Source organism: Mus caroli, unplaced genomic scaffold (genome assembly GCF_978045245.1).
Source record: "Mus caroli unplaced genomic scaffold, Mus_caroli_1 scaffold_19, whole genome shotgun sequence".
In the NCBI taxonomy this organism is placed as follows: Eukaryota; Metazoa; Chordata; class Mammalia; order Rodentia; family Muridae; genus Mus; species Mus caroli.
Genome location: NW_028227274.1, coordinates 13,867,611 through 13,886,579, shown reverse-complemented (window position 1 = coordinate 13,886,579; position 18,969 = coordinate 13,867,611). Strand labels below are relative to the sequence as shown.

General features: G+C 41.1%; 1 protein-coding gene across 2 annotated transcripts in view; it reads left to right on the top strand.

Annotated features, from left to right (window-relative positions):
- Cdh2 (cadherin 2) overlaps window positions 1–18,969 on the top strand; it is a 217,430-nt gene that overhangs the window by 184,863 nt on the left and 13,598 nt on the right. For both annotated transcript variants that reach the window (XM_021151003.3, XM_021151004.3), the window contains one exon: window positions 665–804. In XM_021151003.3, the coding sequence (XP_021006662.1) occupies window positions 665–804 (140 nt within the window). The remainder of the gene's footprint in view (window positions 1–664; window positions 805–18,969) is intronic.

Below are 18,969 nucleotides of genomic sequence, written 5' to 3'. Positions count from 1 at the left end.
GAAGGAAAATGAATTGGCACTGATTTTTAACATCAACTTGGGAGAATTTATGGTTGCAGACCTGGCACTGAGTATGAAGGATGAAAGCCTAATATTATTTCAGTGCGCAAACTAATCCCCATGCCTTCATGGCTGCAGCGAGGTAGGGAAGCAAATGCAGAATAGCATGACAGAGAAACGCCAGCCCCTGGGAGTCAAAAAGCAACCAGGAATCCAATTACACACCAAGCATTCACTTCCTGCCCTAACCCTCTAAGCAAACACTTGCTCCCCAGGGGAGGTGCCTTTCTCTGAGAATTTGTGAGTATAATGATGACTGACCAGTGCCACAGTTCAACTCAGTGCTGGTTTTGTGTCTTTGGAGTTTATGAAGCATTCTGTCAGGGTATCAATCCTCTAACAAGTCAAGATGAAGATAGAAGCCATATAGTCACTCCTGTAGATCAGGCCTCACGGGGCAAAGCGTGTCCATGGGACTCTGGAGACTAGAGCCCTTCCCTCTGTGCTCTGGCAGGGGATTGCTGAGGCCCACACTCAGTACCAGCGTGAGTCGTGCATCATGGTCCTTCCATGGGCTTACATAGAGAATGCAGGAGTTTGAGGTTCTCGAAGTCTGGCTTTCAGAATGAACAGCAGTGTGCATTTCTCCTCCTGCCCTATCCAGTCCTTGTTCTCATGTTTGTGGTATGGATGAAACGTCGGGATAAAGAGCGCCAAGCCAAGCAGCTTTTAATTGACCCAGAAGATGATGTAAGAGATAATATATTGAAATATGATGAAGAAGGTGGAGGAGAAGAAGACCAGGTGAGTAGTGTTTTAAATCTTTAAGATTATGTGTTATGAAACCTATTGAATTTTCTGCCATTTATCATATCATATTATCAACCAGTTGGTATATTCTTCCCATAAAGTCACACATTTTTTTATTGTTCCCAAAATACCAGTAATATTTGTATTTGTTTTATATTAACATCATTGATTCAGGAAACATACAACTTAAACCTATTTCACTTAAACTTGTATTGTTTACTTACTTCCCCTACTGGATAATAAAAATATAAGTACAATTAATTTTTATATTGGGCTCTAGATATACAAGGTTGGTATAAAAAGCACTAAGTCTGCTTATTTTGCAGATACTTCCCAGGAAAATTTAATATTTAATATTCCAGGCATGACTTAAATCTCTGGTGACATAAAATGGGGTAGAGCCAGCAAATATTTCCTCTAAGAGTCTTAACGTCATCGAGAAAAACTGGCATTTAGAGGTCACATCTAGTCCATTTATTTCTCTGTGGTGTCTACGTTGGTGCCTGGCTTACAGTAGTTGCTCAATAGGTGGCAGAATTCTCTTCTTGTCTTTAAATAATACTTTCCTCTGTGTGCCATGTACATAGAAGGCTGTGTGTGTGGAGAGTGAGGATAAGCAATACATGAAAAACATAGGTGGTTTTCCTCAGAATCAGCCTCCTAGATGTCCTCAGAAGAAGTTAAGAATTCCATATTGCATGCCAGGCATTGGCCACATACATCAAATATCTCTCTAAAATCTTTGAAACCTTCCATTCCTATGAGAACACTCCACTTTTGTTAACTGCAAAATTAGCTCCACTTAGATTCCAGGTCATCGTCGACCTAGGTCACAGGATTTGAATCTGGGTCTTTCTGGTGTCTCAGCCTACATTCAGCCATTCATACATATATTTCACCTTGAGATGACGAGGAATGAGGAAGTATTCTCAAGTCACGGCAAGTATACCATCAGTACATGTGATGCTATAGTTACACCACTTCTGCTTCTGAAACAGATGTCAGAAAGAGTAATCTGAAGAGAAAGATCCTGGCATTCTTGGGGTTTGTGTCATCAGTACGTTATTTTATGCCTTGAGTGCATTTGTTAGTTCGCTAATCGGTATAATCATACACACACACACACACACACACACACACACACTTCCCAGCACCTCTTATGGTTATTTTTTATGGTTTTTGTTGTTGTTGTTGTTATTGTTAAGCACAGCACATTAATACCTGGTCTCCATATTTGACATTTCTCATTCACATTTGTAAAGTCGTGCAAATTGCTGTCAGCCCATAACTGCAGGTTGTGTTCTTGATGTACACAGTCTGAACTCTCATTTAGGAGAGAGGCATTTTTAAATGTCTTAAAAACTTGACTCAAGTGTGTAAAGCTGTTTTGAATACTGACTAATTAAAGAGGCTCTGTAAATATACCCCAGGGTTTCTCACTTGTGTAAATGTATTTAAGTTTTAAAATTCACATGTGTCTTAGTTCTTAATTAATCTACCTTTTCACTTACTGATCACAGCCGGCTTTCATTGTTGCGCTTTTCATCTCATGGCTTATCATTGTGTGTGTGTGTGTGTGTGTTCTGGGGTTTTTGTGTGTAGATGATGCATGTGTGTGAGTGCAGTTGTGCATACCCTTATGCACACACGAAATACGCCAGTGAGGAGGGTTTCAAAGAAGTATGTTCCTCTATTCTTCTCTACCATATTGCTTTGAGACAGGGTCTCACATTGGACCAAAACCCTGTTTTAGAAGGGCCACCTAGCCGGTGAGCTTCCTAGAGTTACTTCTCCCTGGCCCCCAGTGCTGAAGTTCTATGCCTGGCTTTTTATGTTGAGTGCCAGAGATTTGAACTTGGGTGCTCATACTTACATAGCAAGTGCTCTTAACAACTGAGCCGTGTCTCCAGCCTCTGCTTATCACTTTGGAAGTGTCAACCTAAAACCCCCTCACAAAGCTTCAGTAGGAAAATCATAATAGTAACTGACAGTTGTTTCATAAAACTGGAGGCTCAGGGGCAGGGTCCACTATTCCCAGCATTGTAGCACATAAACCCGGAGCGCAGAGTCAGCTGTCTGAATCCCTTCCCCCATTTATATAAATTCCTTCAGGAAGTTGCCTCGGTCTCTCTAGCAGTTCATTTAGGAAAGATCTCTTCTTTTGTTGGCTTCGTCTGTTTAGCTTGAGATTCAGATCCAATAGGGAAACCTGCCTGCTGGTGAAGAGGAGTGACGAAGACACAGCAGAATGCCCTAGCCTCTGTGAAGCCAAAAATGCTAAGATCCAAGTCCCTACGGAGCAAGGTCCAACTTACTGCCAGAGTCATTTAGGCAAGCAGTCGTCCACAAGGAGAAGTGTCATTCTCCGTGGACTTGGGAATAGAGTGATGTCTGACAAATCTAAATAAAACCTAAATAAGACATTTAACTTGATGTTCATATGTGCCTTTGGGGCTCATAAGGCATTCTATAAAACCTTGAACATATTCCCGTAAATCTTTAGTTTCCTCCTTTTGTGAACTCTGGAGTTCCCTGGCTCACACTAACTTATGGCTGTGGATGTCTTCTTTTTCTATCCACTACCCCACTATCCTGAGAACTTTTCTGGATCTCCAGGGATGCTATGTTTGCCCTGCGAGAGCTTTCTAATAGGCATCTTGTCTCTGCTTTAACACCTTCACCCATGTTTCAGCAGTTGTTACAGCTGTATTCCTTCTTTGCTCCCAGGTCAGCAGGACTGCATGCTTTGTTTGATGAACCCTTTTGCATTCTAAGTAGAGGCCTATAGGAAGGCCTTGGTGATAGGACCAAGCCCTCTAAGCCTGCAGATCCTCTCAGGGCCACTGATGTCCCCCTCCAAGGTCAGGTGATTTGTGCTGATTTCATGTTGGTTTCATTTTCTCATCCTCTTCCTTGGGGAGTGGGAGATAAAAGTGGCTATGGGTGGCCTGTCATAGGCTTCACTTTGTTCTCAGCATATGGCTTCTAAGGCTGTGACCTGTTCATGTAACTGACTTATTCTTGATGTTAGAATGTGAGTACTAGTCTCAAACTTTTGAGTATCCTATGGAGAAGAGGAGGCTCCCTACAGACTTAAGAATGTACCTGCCCCCCCCCCACTGATCCCTCCAGCATCCTAGAAACCCCCTTTCTGCCTCCACCAAGATGATCACAAAAAAGCAGATTTTTACAAATTACTGTTATGATAAATTAACAATACTTATTTGTACCTTTAATGTAAACAAAGCATCAATACATACTGTGGATGTCATCTGCTATTCACTGATAGACCTGCAAGACCCACCCATGAAGTGTAAGTGTGGTACATTTTACCATTGATAAATAGTGTTCAGTGCTAAGAAACACCTGAGTGTTATTTATCCATTGGGCTTCACTGGAAAGTATAAATGTTTCCAGGTTTGTTCATTTATTTGACAAGAGGTCTCATATGTAGCATGGGCTGATGTGAAATTCTCTATGTCTGGCCTCAAATTCACAGTTTTGAGTGCTGGGATTAAAGTTATATACCACCATACCTAGCCAACATTTGAGTATTCTGAGCAAACTGTCAGTGAACATTCTTAGGTATGTGTTAGGCGTGTGTCTTTTGTGTACATGTGTGGCTTGAACACAGTCATTCATTTTCCTGATGTGGCTGGGCATGGCTGTGCTGTTTATGCCTCACATCCCACAGTATGGATGCTAGTTGCCTAACATCCTCCATCTCTTTAGTCCCCTGATTTGTATAGTTTTAAATCTCAGCCCGGCTGGTACGATGGGTCTTGTTATGATTTAGTTGGGATATCCCTGCTGGCTTACCAACCAGTTGTATCTTCATTTATAAAGCTTTGATTCAACTTGCCTTTCTTCTTCTATAATGCTGTATTCTCCTTATTGAGCTGACAGTGATAGACAGGAGCTTTTTGTCAGATTAGTACATTGAAGATCTCATCTCATAGCCTGCTCTCCAGACTCTCCAAATGAAGTCTTATGATGAGCAGACTGTTTTTACTTTAACAGTAGCCAGTCTGTCATTGCTCCTCTTCTAGTTAAGCTTTTATATCCATTTAGAAGACCATATCTGTTATGATAATGAACCCTACATCCACAAACAGCTTGTATGATGTTATAGATCTTTCTCATTTGACCTGTCATACTCATGAGCAATACAAAAGATTTTGACAATCACACTTATGACCCATCTGTTGTGGATAGCCCTGGGGCTAATTATATTTGATGTCAATTCTGTTCTCCCATGAGGGATTGTCAACAAGGAGTGAGTCAGCACTCAGGTGATTTCTTCCCACCTTAATTTGTAAAATGAAGGAGAGCTGATGACTGGGCAGAGAGAGGGAAGGTGGAGCAAAAAGACAAGAAAAGAGGGAGGTTTGAGAGAGGGGGAGGAGGAGGAAGAAAAGCAGAGCAGAAGCAGAAGCACATGGCCTGGAGAAACCACAACTCCTAAGGGGTCTCAGAGATGTGAGAAGGTAGAGTAGTGGGAGACCTGCCCAATCTAGGCGCACAGCATGGATTCATATTAACTCTGTTATATTTTCATTGCTGGGGCATAATCGGGTTGGAGAGATTTACCACAACACCCATCTATGCTTGATTTTCTATGGGGTATAAGGTGTGGATTAGGACCTTCTATCTTCATCCTCTGTTAACCTAAATGGAAGAGAATCATGGTTCGTAGTAAATGATTGTGTCTGTGTAGTTCTGTGGTTTGGTGCCCACTACTTATTCTGCTTTTTCTACTGTTTATTCTGTTTGTCATCATTACATTACCATGTGGCTTAAATTACTGTTGCTGTCTAATGTCTTGCTGTATGATAAAATCCAACATGTGTTTATTAGGGGGAAGGAACTCCTGCGCATGCCACAGCCTACATGTCACATGAAAGTCTAGGACAACAAGCAGGAGTCAGTTCTCTCTTCCATGTGGGACTCTGGGATCAAATCCATGCCATCAGGTTCACTGGCCAGCACCTTCACCTACTAAACCATCTTGCTCGCCCTCTTTGAAAATCTTTTTGATGGATTCTTGTAATCATTGTCTCTGTCCTTAAGGAAAAGAGGAATATTTTATGACCGTGTGTGTATTTTTATTCACCTTGTATTTAATTCATATTCTTCCTTTTCTAACCACCTTTTCTTTAAATCCGAAAGCCATTCTCATCAGTTCTTGAGAAGCCTGGCATTTTCTTTTTTCTACAACTCTACCATGGACCTTGTTAAGAATTCTTTTCTATAGAGCTTAGAATGTCAGTGGAGTAGGAGTCAGGAGCTGGGGCCTTGATACATCTGGACAACTGTTTTAACACAATAAGTAGCATTTTTAAGGAGCATATTGCCAGCGGTGTGAATGGGGACTGTTCCTCTGTAAGTGGACACAGCTTGTGATACTTACATATAGGTCTGTCATGCTTGATGTCACAGACAGGTAGTCTCAAAGACTCCTATTGCTGTTCTGTTGCCTCAGCAAGAAATGACCACGGTTTATACCTGCTCACCTTTAGTGAACTGAGAGACCCATGAACCTGATAAGTGGAAGCAAGACAGCTTTCTTCTATGGAGTAGGTGTGTCTTAAATTTAGCCTGTAGCTGGATTACCCAGGATTTAGCCCCTCCAGCCAAAACAAAGCAGCTTCTTCCTGGCAGCTAGCTGATTAGGAAGAAATCAAAGCAAGGTAGCCCTTCACAAAGGCAGGTCTTATCTCCCCAGATTAGCATCTCTATCAGCTGAATTTCTCTGCCTGGGTTCCTGATTTCTTTAACAAATAATAGGAGCCAAGGAAGGGGGTGGGGTGGTAGAATCCTGCGCCTTTTATCCTTATCTGTAAAAGAGTAGACATTGATGGGAGCTTATGGACACTCTGCCCCTTCGTGGACTGCCATGGTCAAGGCCAGAGTGACCTTATTTTTGAAACTATTTTCAAGAGACCTTCCCAGTGTTTTGACAGACCTCTTATCTCTTTCTGCCTAGGACTATTGGCTGGTAGATAGACCCTTTTAGCATACTGTCTGGTCCTTTTTCCTATTGTGAGTCTCCTTCTTTATCTGGCTCACTGCTATAACTAGCCAGGTTTTGCTGGTTATCAAGGCATGTTTAATTACCCTCATTAGTAAATGTCCTTCAATACCCTTTTGGCCATCAAAACTGGTTGCAAATCCTGTATCAGTTTCAATGATCTCTGTGTCTAGTCCTTCTGTATCAACATCTCTAATAAAATCAGGGAGAATGTACAATACAGGGCATTTCTCACTTTCCTTGGAACCTTCCCCTTTGAACCCCTGTGTAGGAAACAGCAGCTTGCAGCTCTTTAATGCTTAGACTCTTTTATGATAATTCTTCCATTAAAGCCAGCATTTATTGAGCATAGCTTATGTTTATAGCATCCTTGATGCTTTCTTAAACATACTCTTACCCAATCACTGTTACTAGGCCATGTGTGTATCAATGGAGTGTATAAGCTGCTGTTATGATGGGTGTTAGACAAGAACTGGATGCTTTGCTACTGTGATCTCATTAGACTCTCGGAACAGTCAGGCAGAGTAGACATTCACTGTTAGAAAGGAGCAAAGCAGGATTAAATGTCCATTTGAGGACATGAAGACGAAATGTTTAGATATCTTATACCATCCTCCACAAAGCTCTTACTCATTCAGGCCACTGATACATTGCCCTGCCCTGCGCCATGCAGTGGCATTCATCTCTGGGCTGTCCCACCCCTGTCTTGGAATACAGAAATCTACAACCCCCTCTGCTCTCAATTTTAAAAAGTTGACATTCTCACTCATAGCCACAGCTCTGGCAGGTGTTCTTAGTCTTCAAGAAGACATGATGGTGATAGTGGAGATCACTAAATGATTACTGATCATCAGAACCAACAGAAGACTCTGAGGAGTAACCTCAGTGAGCAAGGCAGAGTTAACTACACAGGGCAGGGCAGGGGGCCTGGTAAGAACTGAGGATTCCACAATGCTCTCATAATGACTGAGTTCCTGGGTCGCCCTACCCAGTGGTCTCTCATAAATGGGTTCCTGGCATTCCCTGCTCTTTGTGTTCCAGGTCTACTGTATACTCCCACCTATTGCTCTGTTCTTCTGTGTCTTACATGATAAGCATCAGTAGTGCTTGAGATTAGCAAACATTTGAATCTTCACTTTCCATGATTGAGAACTCTATGTGAGTTCTTAGATTTTAGAGACAACTTGGGAGCTAGCTTGGTTTTGTTTGCTTTGTTGGCATCAGTTAGATGGGCCTTTTTTGTTTGTTTGTTTTAATGTGATAATCTTATTAACCTCTGAAAATTTCTTTTCATATATTTTGATCATATTTGCTCCCATTCTTCTCCCAACTCCTATCAGATCTACCCCTCTTTCTCCTTATACTCTCCCAACTTTAAGCCCTCCATAGATTTGTTTGTTTGCTTTAAATGCCCCAAGAAGTTCCAATTTTTCCTGCCTACATACATTTGAACATAAGACCACCCACTGGAGATGGTCACCCTATCAGGGTCCACATCCTTGAAAACAAAATGATTCATCCCTCCCCAATGACCCACAAGTGTTCATAGCTCATTACTGATGGGTGGAGGGTTCCCTTCCAGTTCTATACTTGCACATTGACTGGGTTGATCTTGACCAAAGCTTCTGTGTGTCCATGAGTGCCATTGTCCTTTCATGTCCACAAGACTCAGTGCTGCTCCCTTTCTTTCTCACCTCTGGTTCCTAACAATCAATCGTTCCACCTCCTCTTCAGTGTTTCCTAGGTGTGTGTGTGTGTGTGTGTGTGTGTGTGTGTGTGTGTATGTGTGTGTGTGTGGGTGGGTGTGCATGTTGGTGTGCATGTGTATACATATGTGTCTATGATCGTGTGTGTGTGTGGGGAATATATTAGTACATATCTGTTTCTGTATGTGCATGTGTGTGTGCATGTGTGAGTACATATCTGATTGTGTGTGTGTGTGTGTGTGTGTGTGTGTGTAAAGTTATAGATGTCCCATTTGCATTTGTGACTGAGCATAGTGAGATTGTTCTTAGATAACATCTAATACAAACCAACTCCCATGGTTTGAGGGACACATCTGCAAACTGGATTCTTTACCAAGCAAAGAATCTATTTATTCCCTGAGCTTGTGGCTGTGTTTTACTGACTTTGAAGAATTCAGAAACATGGGAGGAGAGAAGCCCATAAATTTCTTGTTTCCTGACCTTTTGTGAAAATGGGACAATTTAGAAATGGTCATTTTCTACCAGTAACAATCACAGGAAACTAGATACTTTTTCTAAGCAAGATGATCATGTTCTAGTAAGTTTTCCTTGTTATCTTTTGTACCAAACTAGCTTTATTAGCTCATATTATCAGCCTGTACTTTGTGGATAATTGTTTCTGAGGACCCTGATTACATTATATGCTAATTACTGAGCTTTGGGTGAACAAAAACCAGATTTCTATGAGAAGGCTCTATTATGTTCTGAGTGCAAAGGACAGCTTTCAATAGTGCCAATTTTAGAAGACAGAAAGTCCATCAATGTATTTAACAAGATTTATTACTGAAAATAAGTTAGCTTCTTTTATAGACATGATGACTTCACTGAACCCTCATAGAAATCTTCCTTAACAGTACCTTCGTGTCAGGCTGTGAGCATATATGAAGAGGATTAGGGAGTTTGTTTCACTCCTCATGAGCCCAGTGTGCTCAGAGTGATCATTTTCTACATGTGCCTTCCAAGGCCAGCCTAACCGGTGCACATACTTGCAGTCACTGATGCCATTAACATTGAAACATGCTTTATATGTGACTTAAGCCCTACAAATGGAAACTCATCACATATGTTCCCAAGTCCCTGGGAAGATTCTTTGGGTGGAAAATCGTTGTGATATTCTTTATCAACAGTTTTGACACCACAGTCTGCACAGGTCTGACCGACCTATTATTATACATGGTGTGGGGATTTGCATCCCTGGACATATATGAGACAAAGAAGATACAGTGCTCATACAGCATTATATACAAGGAGCACCATGAACCTAGAAGCCAGTTTTCCTTATGGGGGAAAATGTTGGTCCTCTTTGTCAGGCCAGAATTTTCTGAACATGACCCAGAGTTGTGGTGAGCTTCATGTCTCAAGAACCAAGATGACTCAGAACCTAGTTTGAAGTTGTACCAATAGAACATGTTAAACACAGCTAGTAGCTTTTCTTTCATCACAGGAACTTCTTATCTTTAGTTTTATACATGATGGTCACTACTGCATACCTGACCTCAGTCATCCCCTGTGCACTGCTTGCCTACCTATGAAGTGGACAGGACAGTTTCAGTTTCAGACCTGAGTCTTGCACGGTCCTGTTCTTCTTCACTGTGCTGGAGATCAGACATAGTAATGTTTTCTTTAGTGTGCCTGTCTATGATCAGCAAGGCTAGCGACTTAGCTATAATATACTCCAGAAATACTGGTAGTTACTCTCTAGAGCAGGCCAAGAGTAAGATCCAATTAAATGGTTAAGTACGATTTGCAAAATTGAGCACATATACAAAGGTAAAAACCAGGGACTCAATCCATCCAGCCAAATTACTAAAAAACACAAAGTCTAAATATACAATTTGGACAAGAATTAAAATCTGGCATCTAGGCATGTTGCCTAGACAGAAGAATGGGGCACAGATACAAGAAAACCCTTGAAGCTCATCCAGGCCCTCTATCTGCTTGTGCCAGGGGGTCTCTGTGGGCAACCAGGCCCAACCATCTGACTGAACTAGAGTGTTATTTAACCATTCTGTATTTGATCCCTTGAAACCATTCTTTTACAAACCCTTTCTGCTTCATAAGCAAACTACCAGATGGCAGGATCTGGACACGACTGTGGAGACCACTTTCCGCATCTTTAGTGCTGGCAAAGTTCACTCTCTTAATGAGCCTCCAAGTCATCCCTCCATGCACACCCACCTGCAAATGCTAGCACATGTTAGTTATTTTAAGAGCAAAACTGGATTCACAGGAGGAGAGTTTTGTCAGAGATGGGATCAACACATTGTTAGTCCCTTTTATCATGCTGTTCTCAGCACACTGGTGGCCAGGTACACATTGCTGAGCTAGGGGAAGTGTGAGATACAGGATGGTCCCCATACATCCACTCCTGCTTGTTGACTGTCTTTAATGTATGCGCAATTTACATGTGTTTCCATTCGTTCTGATCTTGTCATTTCATGTGGATGAACACAAAATTTTATGTAATGAGTTTTAGTATTCTTTTTTTCCTGGATAATCATAAGTGTGCATATTTAGATTTTTGTTTGTTTGTTTTTTGTTTTTCAAGACAGGGTTCCTCTGTATAGCCCTGGCTGTCTTGGAACTCACTTTGTAGACCAGGCTGGCCTCGAACTCAGAAATCCGCCTGCCTCTGCCTCCCGAGTGCTGGGATTAAAGGCATGCGCCACCACGCCCGGCTGCATATTTAGATTTAATTGAAAGGAAATATATTGCTATCTCAGTAATAGAAAATAATAAGATTTTGAATGTAAGATAAGTGTCAGCCCTGTTCTGAAAAGAAAGAAGTGGAAGAAGGAAAGAGAAAAAGTACGGATGATGCTATATGATGCTAAAATGTTAAAATGGCCAGCTCCACCCTGTTCCCTTTGGGAGCCCAACGGAGAGCCAAGTCCTCTCCACCTCACCCCTGTTTACAACTTGTACTACAACAACATCAAAGGGGAGGTGTTGTAGGCGATTGTTTGCCCAGCCATCCTGAAATTCTTATGACCTGGCCGTTTAAGGCTTGATTTGTGGTCTATTTTTTTCTGCCTGTCTGCCCCTGTCTTTCTCTCTCTCTCTCTCTCTCTCTCTCTCTCTCTCTCTCTCTCTCTCTCTCTCTCTCTCTCTCTTTCTCTCTCTCTCTCCTTCCTTCCTTCTTTCTTCCTTCCTTCCTTTCTTCCTTCCTCTCTTTCTTTCCTCTTTCTTTCTTTCTTTCTTTCTTTCTTTCTTCCTTCCTTTCTTCCTTCCTCTCTTTCTTTCCTCTTTCTTTCTTTCTTTCTTTCTTTCTTTCTTTCTTTCTTCCTTCCTTCCTTTCTTCCTTCCTCTCTTTCTTTCCTCTTTCTTTCTTTCTTTCTTTCTTTCTTTCTTTCTTTCTTTCTTTCTTTCTCTCTTCCTCTCTTCCTCTCTTCCTTTCTTTTTTTCTTTTCTTCTTTTTAGAAAGTTCGAATTCTGAATATTAAGGTCTATCCAGAAATATATGTGTATCATCAATTTAAGTCACATATTTATACTATAATGGTGACAACATCTAAACTAAAGCACTTGATGTTAGAATCCGGTGTTGTAAAGTCAAATACTAAGTTGCTTTGTTGAAAAGTCTGCACGTGTAAATTCATTTTGAAACTAGAATAGTCTTCCTTGAGATAGTCCAAGATGACATGAAGGAGGGAAGGTTTCCATTCTTTCTGTCTCAGCATAGCCTCAGCAGATGCCACTCTTTCTTCAACTGTTTATCTTTCTCCACAGTCTAACAGTAGGTTACTTTGATCTTAATCTGAGTGGTGACACTTTTTATTTATTTTTTTTTTTGTAAGAAGTTTCAGGATGGGGTGAAAATATGGAAGAGAAGACAGTTTTAGTGGCAACACTTACCTCTCAAGACAAGACTTACAGGGGAAGAAGTGATTTATGTCTGTATGCTTATGACCAAATTACAGAGGAAGAATGAGAAATTCCATATATCTTAGTTTAGGTTTCCATTTCTATGGGGAGACACCATGACAACTCTTATAAAGGGAAACATTTGAGATTGCTTACAATTTTAGAGGTTTAGTCCATTATCATCATGGCAGGAAGCATGGAAACATCCTGGCAGACGTGGTGGTGGAGAAGGAGCTGAGAGTTCTACATCTTGATTTACATGAAGCCAGAAGGAGACTGATTCTTCTACAATGGGTGGAGCTTAAACATTGGACCTTAAAGTCCACTTCCCTCAGTGAGAGACTTCCTCTACCAAGGCCACACCCAGTCCAATAAGGCTCCACCTCCTAATAGTTTCACTTCCCAGGGATCAAGCATACTCAAACCACCACACCATGCAACTGTGAAAAATTCATTTTTCAAAGTTCAGAAATATCTTTATAAAAGGAGTTAGACTAGAAGACAGATAAGGGACAGATAACCAGCCTTTCATGCTAGAACTTTAGAGGTAGAGTGAGAAAGATCATGATTTCAAGGCCAGTGTCAGAAACAAATTAAGACCAGTGTGGGGCTAGATGAGACCCTATTGCATGCATGCATGCATACATACATACATGCATACATACATACATGCATACATGCATACATACATGCATACATGCATACATACATACATACATACATACATGCATACATGCATACATACATACATGATGCTCTAGGAAGTCATTAACTATGACTGTGATCCAAGAGAAAGTATTGATTGAGTTCAGTTGAAATAAGTTGTACATTTGCTTTACTTTCCCCAAAAAATATACAAAATTTTACTCAAGGGGACAATTTGTGATAAAATGTCACTGAATTTCATGCTCTGTAACAAAACCATGATCAGGACTTTAAACACGGAAGTGTCAGCTCGTTAGATGTTGGCACTGGTTTTCCTCTGTAGATGGCAGCCATCTTGTTTTGCTAGGGAAGAGCAGCTGTGGTGTAATACACATGAAGATTGCCTGGGTATTTGACTGACAGGTCAGCAGTTGCTCGGCGATGTGGTAACACCTTGTCAAGGTAGTTTTGATTGTTTTAATGCTGGGAGCTGAGAGGATGGAGGAATGCATATTGATTTATTCATTCTCCCTTTCCTTCCCACATTGGTCTGAAGATTTCTTTACCCATGCTATGGTCAACTTCTTTTCAATTTGGTAATCTCTGTTTTTCACTTTGACATTTACTTTATGTCTCATGACCACTTAGTCCTAAAACAAACTGTTCAATTTGTCTGTCCATCTGGCCAACATGAAGTTACTTTGCCCATCCTAAAGCTACTTTGTTTGTCTGGCCATCCTGAAGTCATTTTGTCTCTCCGGCCATTTTGAAGTCACTTTGTCTATCTGTCCAGCCATCCTGAAGACACCTTTCCACTGGTAACAGGCCTGGCCTGTGGTAGTACAAAATTCCTCACTGATCAAGTGGTCTGATCATTTCATGGACTTAGAGCAGTGGTTCTCAACCTTCCTAATGGTACAACCCTTTAATACAGTTCCTCATATTTTGGTGACCCCAATAATAAAATAATTTTTGTTGTTACTTCATAATTGTTATTTTGCTACTTTTATGAATCATAATGTAAACATTGTACATGTAAATATGCATGTGGAGGCCAGAGATAAACATCCTGTGGTCTTCTAGATCATTCTCTATGGGTTTTGAGGTGAGGACTCTCAGTGAATTAAGAGTTCACTAATTCAGCTAGACTGATTGCCCAGCATGTCTTACACGTCTTACACATCTTCCTACCTCCACCTCGCAGCACTGGGACTACAGGCAACATTGCTATGCCCAATGTTTTATGCAAGTGCTGGGGATAAGAACTGGGGTCCTCTCGCTCACACAGTAACACATTACCTACTGGGAGTTTCCCTTGCCTCAGAGCATTGTTCTTACCATTAGTCACATTGGCCTGCGACCATAGTGAAGCACGGCTCTTGCTGAGCTTCAGACATCAGTGAAATGCAAGCATTATCACCACTTGGAAGTTCCTGTTTGTTTATATGAGCTGCCGTATGGGGATATACCTGATGTGGTTTTTCACAGGCCATGGGATGAAGGGTGACTTCCTTCTTTGATCTCCTTAGATCCAAAAATGGTATTTGGCAACCAGTAGGTGCTCACTGAGTCTTTGGAATATGCCAGATGAATTTTCCCCTTACTCCGGCATGGGATTTACTTCCGTAAAATATTTGCCTGGAGCCTAGAATTTTATGTACTCTGATGTTTTGCTTCATTTTATTTTATTTTATTATTTTATTAACACAACTAAATGCCTTAAGGTAGATTTGTGCTATTATCATATGAATCAACTATAAATCATCGCAAGTTGGTGGAATTTTAACAACAAAAGCCAGAACAAGAGCTTCAGCTGCTATTAACCTCCCACTGGCTCGCCCAAATTAAATCATCCATACAGCATTCAAATCTAAGAAAGAAAGAAAGAAAGAAAGAAAGAAAGAAAGAAAGAAAGAAAGAAAGAAAGGAAGAAAGGAAGGAAGGAAGAAAGGTTTAGATCTTTAATGCAAGTACTAATATTGCACAAATAGTATAAAAGCCCTGACCCACACCTACTTTTAATGATTTTTGCCAATTAACATGAATCTCAAAAATGAGCTGATATATGATTTTGCTTGACTTTAATCTAGAAATAAAATTTCTTTGAGAAGTTTACATTGTAAAAGTTGACAGTCATAAGACAAGTGTCAGAGACATTCAGCCCCTGGAGGTCTAAATAAAGATCCCTTGTTGTTTACAGTCTTCATGTTTAAGGCCACGAACCCAAAAGACCTGCAGAGGATTTCGGGCCTCTGTAATTCTCATTTTATTTCTTAACCTACATGTTGTAATTTTTGTGTTTAAGTAAAGCATGATGGAATTGTAAAGATATAATTTAGGGTATTCATATAGCGTGAGGTTTTATCAAAATGTCTAAAATTGAACCCTCAGGGCAGGACTTTTGCCATATAACACACAATGACATCAAAAGCAAACCCTGTGCCTTGACCCTAAGACCCTGCCACATGTTCCCTGCCACCAGCTGCTTATAGTGTGCATTTGCCATAGCAGAGGAAGCCATCACAAAGAAACTCTTAAATCATCCCTTTAACCTAGCTTCTAACTTGCTGCAAATCAATGGCTTTCTGGTTCTTTTTTATCCCATTATAACTGAGGAACTTTCCAGGATCCTGTCATCATGGGGAGATAAATCACACTGTCGGTGTTCTCAGTGATGGGACTAGGGTCCTTTCCCTACTTCCCCATTGTGAATGACTGCCAAGGACAGAAACATGATCCAAGTCACGTCTCTTGAATCAGCTGTTCTTTTGATAGCTGGCATGAACATTATCCCTGCAATTATATTTGACACTTATTTCCAACAAACACTTTCTATAGGCCTGGAGAAAGGGTGTGTGTGTGTGTGTGTGTGTGTGTCTGTGTCTGTCTGTCTGTCTGTGTCTTTGTGTCTAGGTGTCTGTTGTATGCATGAGCATCATGTGGTGTGTGCACGTGTGTGTACATGTTCATATGTTGCTGAGGTAAATGGCTGACATTGGGTGTCCTGCTCTGTCACTCTGTTCCCTTTGAGACATTTTCTCACTGAACTTGAAGCTATACAGCAAGTCTCAGCAATCCTCTTGTCTCTGTCTGCACCCACACCAGCGCTTAGGTGACAGCTTCATACCGCCACCTTTGAATGTTTATATGGGTGCTGGGTATCTGACGACATTCTTGAACACTAATGTTCTCACCCACTGTGCCATCTCCTCAAGCCTACTCTATGGTTCTTAAGGAAGTAAGTCAGAGCTTTGAAAAGAAAACACCTGCAGATTAATAAGCTGCTGTATGACTGTTATCTATGATTTGGTTCATGATGCTGGCCAGGAAGTGGTGCTGTTGGTAGAGTAGCTTTTGTCACCTGCGATATGTCACCTTGTAAGGATGGAAGTGTTCCCCCTCTTTTATAAAGTGTTGGCAAGTTATCTGCACACACACACACACACACACACACATATATATATATATATATATATATAGAGAGAGAGAGATAGCGATATATAGATATATAAAATTTATTATATAATTATATATTGAGCTTTGAGACAGGGTTTCTCTTTGTAACCCTGGCTGTTCTGGAACTTGCTCAGTAGACCAAGCTGGCCTCAAACTTACAAGGTGTGTGCCACCACTGCCCAGCTAACAGTATTTTTAAATTGGTGCTAGCTAGTTGAAATTTGCTTTTATTTGCAACCTGAAGATTCAGTGTACATGGCCAAGAGGTTGGGGTAGAGGTCTCTGTCCAAGGGTTGAATATTATGATCCAGTCCTTCAGGCTTATTTCATTTGATATAGAAAGCAAGCCCTTCTCTCCTTCCTAGTCAGTGTCCTGTTGCTGTGAAGAGACACTGTGAAGATGGCAACTCTTATAAAAGAAAGCATTTAATTGGGGCTGGCTTACAGATTTAGAGGTATAGTCCATTATCAGCATGGTGGGACACATGGTAATGCAGGCAGACATGATGCTGGAGAAAGAGGCAATATCTACACACAGCAGAAAAAGCAAGAAATCGTGGGCCTAGCTTGAGCATTTGAAATCCCAAAACCCATCCCAGTGACACACTTCCTCCATGAAGGCCACACCTGCTCATTTGTGTCAGGTAGCCTCCCTCACTAATAGTGATCTAACATTCACAATCTTGGAGCCTACGATGGACATTCTCATTCAAACCAGCATACCCTATATATTCTCTTTACCATCACAATAAAATATCACAAAATACATTCAAGAGTATCATGGACTATGTCATCTGATAAGAGACAGTCTTTAAACATTAGATTAACCTGTTTTTCTGTACACAAGACTTCCTAAGAAAGCAATTTCACACGGAAGGTGAAAGCATTTAACTCTTAATATAATTAGCCCTCATTTTCCCTTTTCTTGGACAAGCTTTGTTAAGAGATAAACTTACCCTAGCTTCACTTATCGCTCCTGTATTCACTAGTTGTATAATTAAACATGGCCTAGAAAACCTCATTTCTTCCTGTGGAAGCACAAAGTTTTCTAAATAAAACTCTCTTTATATTGTTTGTAGGGTTTGTCAACTTACAGCACTGTAGGCTTCTAAGACAACATATAGCTCATACATTCCCTAAGTTTGCAACTGGAACACATTAGTACTAGATAAATCTACTCTCCCTGTCTTGTTATGATTGAGTTGAAACAGGCCTTCCCATGCCTCTGTTCATGTTGTTGATTCTCTCTCCACATATAGAGGGTGTCTCTCTAGCCTACATGAGGGTCAAGGCTCAAACTTAAAGCCAGTTGTCCAACAAAGTCTTTTACAAATTGGTGGTATGCAAAATTTGTGTCCCTCTCTGGCTTGCCCTTCATCATACACCACAGGGCACATTCCAGGTCGAGGTAACTTTTCCATCCACCTACCACAGGGCCTTTACTTACCCGGCTGTATCAAACTGTAGGCACATCATTGCTCAGAGGGAGTAATGTTGGGATAAGAACTTCTCCACCAGCCTAGTGTTAACAGTTAAAATCAGACACATCGAAGACAGGTGCCCGTAGTTTTAATTCCATTCTTTACTCCTACTGTGAATTGAGCAAGCCCCTCGGGCTCTGTCAGCTGTGATCCAGAAAGACAACAGTGAAGCTGGTTAGGAATTAGTGACAGGAGAAATTCCTCATGAAGAAACCGGCAGAGTGACTGGCACATTGTGGATTCTTGAGTTGTTCTCGGCTTTCTTATCTTTGTTCAGACCATCTCTGCAGCCCTTCTCTCTTTAAACCCATTCTTGTAACTCTGAGTTGACTCACTGTCAACTCTGACAGTGTAGGCTGTGAAAGGAGCCAGGCTGTGGAGTCTAACACATACAAAGTCCAAGTCTGTGTTGTGTCTTAATGGCTCCAGGACCATGGGTGGGTGACTTGGGTTAATTGTAACTCTACATCTTCATATTTTAAATGGGGATGATAAAATGTGTTAAAAAGATTAAATGAGCAGACATATGTACAACACCTAGCACACTGCCAGACGTAGTAACTGAGTTCTGAATAAATCAGACTCACTGTGAAAATGCTTAGAATGGATTTAAGCTGAGTTTAGACAGAGCAATGCATGAACAAGATGAATGCTAGAAAGTTGGTATTTTCTGTGACTGTCAGTGTTGAATGGTTAAGCATTTTGGTTAAACTCAGCACCAGAATTGTGACAGTAAATGGGTTACAGCCCACAAGTTGAGAACCATTGATGTAGAGGTTTGAAAACTACAGTGTTTGCCCAGATTAGAATCAGATTCCCTCTCACTAGAGTTGGTTTCCTTGTGCACTCCTGTCCAGTGGCTGGTACACTAACTGAGAACAGCTGCGAGAGCCCAACCTATGCCTAGAGTACCATTTTCACAGCTTCCCCCTGCCTT